The sequence below is a fragment of the Sesamum indicum genome, linkage group LG11 (assembly GCF_026168435.1).
Source record: "Sesamum indicum cultivar Baizhima isolate 11 linkage group LG11, ASM2616843v1, whole genome shotgun sequence".
NCBI classification, from domain to species: domain Eukaryota; kingdom Viridiplantae; phylum Streptophyta; class Magnoliopsida; order Lamiales; family Pedaliaceae; genus Sesamum; species Sesamum indicum.
In genome coordinates, this window is record NC_142667.1 from 11,680,128 (window position 1) to 11,690,247 (window position 10,120).

The 10,120-nt window shown below is 33.6% G+C and overlaps 1 protein-coding gene across 3 annotated transcripts; it reads right to left on the minus strand.

The window, feature by feature from the left end:
* Positions 1–645: 645 nt before the first annotated feature.
* On the minus strand, positions 646–5,897 carry SUS4 (sucrose synthase 4). 3 transcript variants are annotated; one of them, XM_088875536.1, is made up of 14 exons: positions 5,878–5,897; positions 4,349–4,491; positions 4,104–4,230; positions 3,860–4,011; positions 3,572–3,764; positions 3,148–3,483; positions 2,973–3,068; positions 2,715–2,888; positions 2,515–2,631; positions 2,236–2,402; positions 1,925–2,149; positions 1,277–1,840; positions 1,055–1,193; positions 646–954 (listed from the first exon to the last, which is right to left on the minus strand). In XM_088875536.1, exons 2-14 carry the CDS (start codon positions 4,444–4,446, stop codon positions 925–927), a joined length of 2,418 nt encoding a protein of 805 aa, XP_088731662.1. In that variant the 5' UTR covers positions 4,447–4,491; positions 5,878–5,897; the 3' UTR covers positions 646–924. The 3 variants fall into 3 exon arrangements, with proteins under 3 accessions (XP_088731662.1, XP_011093886.1, XP_088731663.1); XM_011095584.3 differs by lacking the exon at positions 5,878–5,897 and adding an exon at positions 5,461–5,723; XM_088875537.1 differs by lacking the exon at positions 5,878–5,897 and adding an exon at positions 5,159–5,177.
* Positions 5,898–10,120: the final 4,223 nt, after the last annotated feature.

The following is a 10,120-nucleotide window of genomic DNA, read 5'->3' on the forward strand; positions in this document are numbered from 1 at the left end:
ACAATGCCTTCAACTGCCAAAGGGAAAACTAACAATAGTAACTTCTTTTTTTGTTTTTCCAGGAAATTTCAGGGTTTTCATCTCAGACTAGGATATTAGTTTCTCGTGCAATTCTTGAGTTTTATAAGTTGGAAGTAAACGTGATTATGAGATCAATCAGTTGGTTTAGGAAAAATGTATGTAGGTGAAGTTAAACATAAACATTGCCAACAAACAACTCTTGTTTTCAGATTATATTTCAAAAGTGTTGGAAGTTGATGGGTTCAATTGTATTTCTATGTTTTGAATGAAGAGACGAATTGTTCCTCTTTATTCACTTGAATAACATCATATTACAAGTACTTTTATATGCCTAAATACCTGACAATAATCATATAATTTCATACATAGAATAAATACAAAAACAAAATCCTATACATTAAATTATGTTTCTTTTAGTCCTTGGCAACACAGTCATAACTCTGGGCAGAAATTTTCAATTGATTTGAAACTTGGACTATTTGAACTAAACTTGCATAGCTCTAATTATGTATAAAATTCACCTAGAATGACAACAATTTGCATTCTAAAAGCATGTCCTAAATTCTGTTTAAAACGATGAGGCAAATTTAATTCTCTTGAAAATTCTCAACAGAAAGGAGAAGAGAGACCGAATCTTTTGATCTTTATTATATTATATACTCACGTCGCAGAATGTCAAAGTTACATATTTTGCTTCAATGGGACAAAGAAGAAGGTACAAAATTTTGAGGAAAGTTGGAAAGGATAAAAAGATACAAATAGCATCATCTTATGGGTCATAGCCCCATAAGACATTCAATTGAAAACCAAGAAGGAAAATAAGGCAGAAGCCTTTGGAAGGCTTCTTCCAGCAATTTCAATTCTCTTTTATTTGGCAGCAGCAGAAGCATCATTTTGTTTCTTTTACTCAACTGCAAGTGGAACAGCTTCGGCCTGAAACAGAATTAGCACAATTTTAGTCAAATTTACAAAACTTTTGGTTTTACTCGGAATAAATCTCAAGAAAATTGCAGAAGCGGGACTTAAGACTTACCAACTTACGGAACTTGAGCGCGTAAAACATTTCAAGGTAGCGTCTGATCTCACGACGATCGAGCTTGGAAACGTATTTCCAGAATCCATAGACTCCGGCCAATGTCAACAACCTGTCTGAATAAATCTGCCATGTGTACCTGCAGAAAAAAAGTGAACAAAGATCAGTTCTGGATGAGGTTTACTCTACCAAATTGTGTATTGTTAAACAAGATTTTCTTACTTCTCCTGGATACGTTTCAGGCCGCCCGCTGAAATGGTTTCCCAATGAGAAGGGTCATGCTTGCACTTCTCAAAGAAATCAACAAGAACCTCAGCAACCTGTTCACCGTTGTATGGATCGATGTGGAACCCAGATTTTCCATGGACAATGATCTCAGCTGGACCACCGTGGAGAGTTGCAAAAGTCGGCAGACCACAAGTCATGGCCTCGACAACGGTCAGACCGAAGGCCTCGTAGAATGCTGGTTGCACAAAAGCACCTCGTGTGTCAGCAATGTAGCGGTAGAGTTCACCATTCCTCACACGGTTCATTTGGGATGAAATCCATCTGAATTGGCCATTCAGCTTGTAGGTTTCTATGAGGCTGTACATCTTTTTCATCTCCGCTTGTTCTTCCAAGTCCTTAGATTCTTTTCTTCTGTCACCACCAACTACGACAAGGTTAACTAATTCCCTGAGTTTTGGACTCTTGGCATACAATTCCACCAGTCCCGTCAAGTTCTTCACGCGATCCAATCTTGCCATGGTGAATAAAATGGGCTTTTTCTTGTCTTTCAGCACACACCTATCCCACAATAATCAGTTCTATTTATCCACAGATATAAGAGAGAAATTGAGTATCAGTTGCAGAGCGAAGATGGCGACTTACAGATGCTCCTCATTTTCAACATCGCTATAGAGAAGCTCCTCGATTTCAGGGTGGAAAGCTGTAAGTCTCTTTTCCTTCTCTGTATACGGGAAGTAGAGGTTCATATCGGCTCCTGGAGAGACAATGTTGAATTTTGGGTCGAACACATCAATTCCGTGGACAACACGGTACAATCCAGGCATTGTGAATGCCATGTGGCTCTCGTATTGTCCAACGGTGTCCTTACTGAAAACACGAAAATAACAAAAGTTTTAGACTCCCGTATAGTACTAATTTAACTACAAATATTTCAGCAGGCTGAAAATTCGAACCTTCCGGCAATTTCTTGGAATGTGCTGGTGATGATGAAGTCAGTGTGATTCATTGCATAGAGATCAGCAGTAAACTGGCATGAGAAGTGATACTTCTCATCGAAATTTTTCAGGTAAATGTCAGAATCAGGATATTTGGTTTTCTCCAGTGCATGAGCAATGGTACACTGTATAAAAATCAGAAAGGAACAAAGAAAAGCAAGAATCAGTCTTCCGGCAGTTAACCCAGCAAAAGTAGTACCATCGTTAAGAAAATTGCAGACTTCATATAGCACATACCTGTGTTACCCCTAACTTGTGAGCCAGCAAGGAGGCTGCAAGATTTCCCTCACTATAGTTTCCAATGATCAAATCTGGCTTGGCTTGCAATTCTGCGGTAATTTCCTTGGCGACGTCCTAAGAAATTAGAAGGCTAGAACTTTAGCATTTGCCGACGAACACATAAAGCATGAACGTGTAGACGAAAGCTGTCTTCTCACCTCAGTAAAAGTTTCCATGTATGGCCAAACCTCAAAGCGGGAGATCCATTTGCGTAAAATTCCCTTCTCAGTTCTAAACGGAACTCGAAGAATATGTGAGTGCTCGGTTCCAAACACTTTCTCAAGCCGTTGGCCGCAGGTAGTCCCCACTGCATCTGGGAGCAACCGAGTTACCTACATACCACAACAAGATTGAGCATTACAGAAAGAAACATAAACAACTTCCATCAAGAACTATAGATGTTCGTGGAAATTTACAATGAGAATTCGTGGTTTGATATCAAGTCCTTGCTCCTTGATACGTTTAAGCATCTCGCGCTCCAATGCAGGGACTTGATCCAAAATGTAGACAACCTGAAAGAGTAAAGAATGGGATGCTCAAAACGTGCAGAACTAAATTCAACGAAAACAGGGATCTCTATCTCCTACATACCTGGCCACCAGTATCAGGGTAGCCCAAGACATTTTCTTGAGCAAAGTAACCATGTGGGGAAAGAATAACGACATTGAAAACCATTGGAATTCTGCCGAGGAATTTCTCAAGAGTGCAGGAGTCAGGAGCTTCAAGAAGGTCGAGAAGCATCGAGATCATCTCCGAGACTCGCGCTGCAGTATCACCCCATCCTCTCTCCAATCCGATCTCTTGGAACTTATGCTCAAAATCTGCATATGGCGTCTCCGGAGGCAGTGTTGAGAGGTACTCCTCTGCCTTCCGCAGAACAGCTTGCAGAGAATTAAGGTTCCGTATTCTATCATTCAGCATCATCGTCTGTGCAAGAAAACCAAATCACACCATTCAATACAATAAGTTATACAATGATATGAAAGAAAAATCGGAATATGGTATCAAAATTCACCTTTCCCTTGTAATGGTGCATACGGAGAAAATCGAGAAGAGGGGTCATGCTCTCTTTGTCATGGAACATTTTGGCCGAGAGGTGCCGGTTGAGGAACTCAACTCCATTACCAATGGACTTGGTGAGAGTCGGCTTGGGAAAAGATGCGGTGAATGGTTCAAAATCCAGCTCAAGAACAAAGTTGCCATTAGCACTGCAGCAAAACAGAGTGTATTTCTCAAAAAAACAAATAAGATAAGAGATAAACAGCATGAAAGAAGCAGAAATAATAAAGGGCTCAAAACCTACGTTCCATTGACAAGCACTTCTTTGAACTGCAGATACTCTGGCACGGTGAGTTCCTCGACAACTAGTGCGTTAACATTGACTCGGACATATTCCCAAACACCGGGCCTCAGTCGAATAGCAAGTGCAACCCATGGAGGGAACACAATTGCTTCCTGGCAGAAGAGAAACGAGATGGTGTTTTAAGAGTACAGTATTGATTACAATCAAGAATTCCAACCAAAGGGATCAAATGGCTCAAACTTACTTGTGTGCTCTTCAGGACTTCTTTGAAGGCATGATCCTGCAGTTTTTCCTTGTCGGCTGCGCAAATTGCTTCAAACTCAGCCATAAGCTGATGAGGTTTCAGAATTCCTTTCCCGTGGGCTTCAATCCTGCAACAAACCGCAATTCATTCAGCAAAGCTTATGCCATGAACTGATCGATCTTCGAATTATTTACAAAACTTGATCAAGAACAGAGAAACAAGTTAAACATATGAACATAATTTACCTTGATAGAAACAGTAAAATCTCATTGCGATGAGCAGCAAGGGTGGCATCCAGGCGCTCGCGCAGGCTGTGAACACGAGTCAGAACACGTTCCGCCATTGGCGATGATCGATTCAGCTAACAAATTCTTGGACAAACTTTCAACTGTAAGACAATTAAAGGTTAGAAATTGGTTACATATGCTTATCCGGAAGAGCAGCTTATTAAATAGAATAAACAACCAGAGTTTAGTCAATGAGCCACCTATTTAGTTCAATCTAGAATAGCTGAAATTTCCAAACCTGACACCTCACTATTACCCAGAAGAAGAAATTTATTAGACATCATCACCTAACTGAATAAGGAAGCATTACGTGACAAACAAGAAAATTGCATGATTTAAACAAATCCAGCGAGTAAGTAAACAATACAGTATAGATACCAAACTGATCTTGTCTGTTCATAAACAAATACTTCTATCCATCCAGCAAGAATTCAACATCTAGTATTCCAAGGTTAGATATTGACTAAACTGTTAGAGAACTCTGAATCAGATAGGACACAAACATGTGTCTTAAGATAAACAAACAAAGTCCAGGGACACTAGAGAGGATGACACCTTTCTGAATATTAGCAATTAAGAACAGAACAGAGCCCAGAAATGCAAAAAATACTATGTTCTTCCTTCCAACCTTAATGGTCATCATAGGTAAAATGCACCATAATTGCAAATACATAACAAGAAACTAATCAGCATTCGAACCGAGGTTTGCAGGGAAAGTACTGAGTCCGAGAATGTAAGTTACAAGTCTAAGTTACAGCAGCAAGATACCATTTTTTCACCTGCCCATCTCAAAGATAGGGACAAGAAGACAACAAGAAGTTGCAGCATTGAAAGAAAAGCAGAGTCCTTGATCATCTTGCGTAGTTACAAGAAAAATCAAGAAGCCAAGTTAAAGAAAACTCATTCGATACTCCCAAGTTACTAGAACAGAATTGCATATTCATTCTATAACACAGAATCCAATGAAAAGAGAAATCAAGGAAAGCCCAAGTTCCCCTTTCTCCATTTGAGAAACACACCGAGAAAAGTGCAAGAAAACCAAAATGTGGAGACGTACTCTCTTTTCTTACCTTATAGAAACAATAACTCAGCAAAAAGAGCCAATCAGGGCTCAGAATCAATGAACTAATGGGAAGAAAAGAAGAAAAGTATGGGACAGAGAAATTGAAAAAGGAGTATAGCAAACAAACGCAAGAAAGAGGGACGCTACAGAAGGAGCAAATGAAAGAGTTTTGCCTGTGATGGTGGAGAATGGAAACCAAGAACCCTCCTTATATACACCAAAAAAAAGGGGGCCATATTCCAAAACCACTATCTCCCAAAACTATACACACAAATGGGTTATGTGAATGATGGTTTTTTAGTAGAGCGGTAAAGCTGGTGGCTGGTGGCCGGTGGCACTTCGCATTTCGTGAAAGAGAAAATTCTCCTTCATTTCACCTTCCTCTCTATCAAAAAAGATAAAATCTTTTATTCTAATTTCTCACCTAAAACCACTGACGATCATCATTAGCAAACCCCTGTTTCAGTGCTGGTAATCAACAGTGACTAATCCGGTGGACCCATTTGTTTAATGATGACTTTTTATCCACTTTGCTTCTTCTTCTTCTTCTTCATCGCCCTTTTGTTTATATTATAATGGCACATTTATCGTCAACATGGAATAGTTTTTGATTTCAAGAAAGGTACGGTAATGTTATTAGTTTATTCGCGTCAGTCACTCACTACGTTGGAAGAACAGGGAAGTATATTATATATATATATATACAAACAGTGTTACATACAATCCCTGAAGACGCACATGCGAGGGGTTGGGGTTAATACTACTTTCAGTATTTTGAGAGGAAAATGTGGTGTGCTGTGGGTGTGGGAGTTTGCAGAGTTTTATGTTGTCTTTGACTTTGTTGCAGCTTCTGCTGGTTTTAGGCTACCTCCAACAACCTCCTCACTCGCTCCCGTGTATTTTGATTTATCGACGAATTCTAATTCAAATTAAATTTTATCAAATATAAATTAATTATATAATAAAATAAAATACACTTATTATGTAATTACTTTTCGAACGAATATGATTTGAATAAAAAAATTTCATAATTCATTATAAAAAGAGTAAACTAGTAATTGCATGATGTGAGCTTTCATGAAAAAAATCCCCACCCCACCATATCGCTAGGATTGGATTTTTTATTTCACTTTAAACCTACGCATCATCTGTATAAAGTTACATTATTAGTTTTATTTAAGAAAATATATATAAAGATTACATTAATAATTTTATTTAAAAAAATATTTGATATATGTGACGTATATATGTAAAATGTGATAAAAAAATGCAATTGAAATTTCAATGCACAAAAATCCAATCAAAATTTCACCGCAGCCTGATCATTATTATCATTAGATACTTGATATATGTGCTTAATTTTATATTATATAAATTTAAATTATTTATGTCAAAATATTTTTAATTAATTATATAAAAACAAAATTAAAGAAGTATGAACAATAAAACTAATTTTATTTCATTATATGATAAAATAAAATTCAACTAAGACTATCATAAAGTAAATATGTGCTTTAAGGATAAATAAGTAAAAAGTTATAAATAATTTAAATTTTAAAAAAATTAAATTAAATTAATTAAAAGAAGAGGAAAAATAGAAGGGACTCGTTATTTTTTAAATACCATGACAACATCCTTGGTTAATAATTATTTTAATCTATTTCTTTGGTGCAATATCTATTATTCATAATGTTATAAACTTCTTATCGTTATAATTTTGAATTGTAAATAATAATAGTAGATAAGTTGATAAAATTGACATATATATATTTATCATTAATAAAAATTTTAAAATTATTTAACTTTGCTAACTTAATTATGAAGTGATTCTATCCATGATGATTATATTTCTCTTGAATAAAAACTAATAATTATAAAAGAAGAAAATAAATATATTTTTAATATATACTAATTAATATTTTTTCTTATTGTTTATGTATATTTAGGTACATAATATTCAGATATTGTAGTTCATCATTCATCAAATATTAAGTAATCATATCAGTTATATATAGTATCTTCTACGAATATTATGACTATATTATAAGAGCTATAGCAAATAAACAATTCAGATAATGTTTCGTATTATTGGATATAATGTACAATAATTGACATTTATATTAATGATAATATCAGTCAGAAATTTTTTATTCATTCAATAAATAAAATGTTAATTTAGATTCTTTTGGATAAGTACTAATTTTTTTATTTATCTAAAAACTTATTAATTTTCATTTGACATAATGGAGCTCATTGAGATTATCCAGATCAATTTATATATCACTTAGATGAATAGTTTCAATGATTCTATTTTATTATATATAGATATATAATATAATAACAACATTTAATTATATAAAAAAGTTTATGTGGCATCAATAACCAGACAACACTCTACATAATAATATGACATCTATAACAAAGGGCTATATGCCATTTAATCCCTTGTGATATGTAAAATGAGCAAACACCTCTCCGTGTTTTAAAAATAAAACAAATTCCCGCCTATCAATGATTTAGATAGGGGGGTAATTTGCTTCTTTTTCCAAAATACAGAGATAATTTATTATTTTATTTTTTACAGGGAATCTTTTGCTCGTTTTTTCATATTGCAAGAGGTAAATTGCATTTTTTTTCCCATAACAAATAATAATGTTGGTTACAAAATAATATGCGTGTAAATGAAGCTGCTTTAAGATTATTGATACAAAAACAAAAGAAGCTACTTTAATATTTCTTTGGATTGATTATGCCTTACTTGTTCCACATAAACTCAAATACCAACAACATTCAAAATTTCAAAAACAAAAAAGAAAAACTCAAATACAACAAAATTACACGTTTTTAGATACTTGGAATCTTTTGAATTTTTGTAGGGTTCTTTTAATATAGTATATTATTTATTATACCGTTCAATTAATTAAAGTTTTGACAAACTGATTCAATACATCAATAATTCAAATCATTGAATACATTCAAATGAGACAAAGGGATAAAAGTATATATTACACGAGTAGACATATATCCACCTTCTTGGGGCTTGAATTCACAATTTTTTATTGTGTGACCTCAAACCATACCAATCGCGCAAGGCCTCGTTGGCTGCATTTTGATAGTTGATTAATTCATTTATTGTGTTTGGTTATTTAATAATTTATATGAATGGATATCTATACTATTATAAAAAAAAAAGAAATATTATAAATAAAGTAATTGATGTTGACATTGCTGATAAGATAACTAAAATATTCAACTTCTTACGTTTTTATTTTGATAATTTTTATTTTTATTTATAATATATTTTAAAATATTAAAAAATATATATTATATACACAAAAACAACGTATCATATCAGCTATTAAAAAAAATCAATTAGCTCGTAAAAAAAACACCTGAAAAAGTGTATGGCGTTGCATGGGATGCTCGCCTCTTTTGCAAGGAGGCGTAGGTCCCGTGACGTGGGTCATATGCCTCATAAATTTTGTAATTTAATAATTTTAAATACTTGAGTAATATTAAAAAATAAAGAAAAAAAGAAATTTAAAGCAAGTTTGGGAAAAGTTATTACGAAATAAATATCTAAGTAAAAAAAAGCATAATAATTCATCGTAAAAAATACTTTGGAAACATCAAAATCGTGATTCGGATAATCCTTTTTTTAATTCAAAAAGGAACAATTAAAAAAGACATTAGACTCTTTTATTATATTTAAAATAAAATAACAACTTGACAAACAAAGAAAAAAAATTAAGAGAAATGAACAACATATATATAGAGGGTAAATGTAAATGACCTCTTAAAATTTATATCTAAATCACTTAAATCCTCATTGAGTTCGCATTTAGTGTAATTTTAATTCTCGATCAATTTTATGGTAAAATAAATTATTGAAATTTGGTCATGTGGTGAGCATATGCTGAATTTTGAAGGGTAAATGCGTCATTCTTTACCTATTAACACACGAAAAAAATTAAGTGAAAATAACTTGCTTTAAAACACGCTTTGACAGAAAATTTAGAAAAAAGGTAACTTTTTAATCAAAATTATAAGATCAACATGAAATATTTTTACTTTAATGATATATCTATATATATAGAATAACACGTTTACGTTTAAAAATTTTGCATATTTATGTCATGTGATCAAATTCTCGATATTTTTTTGACAGAAAATTTGATTGAAAGATTGAACTAACATCATATATAAATTTTAAAGATGATAAAAAATTAGAAAATAAAAATAAGAAATTAAAATGATTTTAGATAAAATCTGAGGAACAATTTATGAAATTTATTATAGATAAATCTAATTTTTGCGTCAATACTTATTTTATAATTAATTAAAAAAGGTGTAGTATTATTATAAATTCAAACATCAGATACGCACAGTTGGCAGCAGGGGGGAGATATCGGTGATTGTAAGGTGTTTTACGTAAACGTGGCATGTGATGATAGGACCGTCAAGGGATGAGGCAAACCGACACATTTGATGTGGACTTTATTCCAATAGCGTATCTTATCATCCCTTTTCCCTAATCGGACATCTCCCACACTCTCTTCCAACATTTGTCTTCGAATTTAGGTGTTGGCGGGATTAAGCCTACGTCATGATTTTTGTGTATTAATTTTTATATAATAAAATATTATTTTTATATGATAATAGATCAA

What these genes read in the sequence shown, in the direction of transcription:
- SUS4 (XM_088875536.1), bottom strand. Translation starts at nt 4,446, where the DNA reads ATGGCGGAACGTGTTCTGACTCGTGTTCACAGCCTGCGCGAGCGCCTG. An exon ending in GAAGTGCTTGTCAATGGAAC is followed by an intron (nt 3,765 to 3,859) that starts GTAGGTTTTGAG and finishes GTTTTGCTGCAG; the next exon opens with TGCTAATGGCAACTTTGTTC. An exon ending in CTGAAACGTATCCAGGAGAA is followed by an intron (nt 1,194 to 1,276) that starts GTAAGAAAATCT and finishes TTTTTTCTGCAG; the next exon opens with GTACACATGGCAGATTTATT.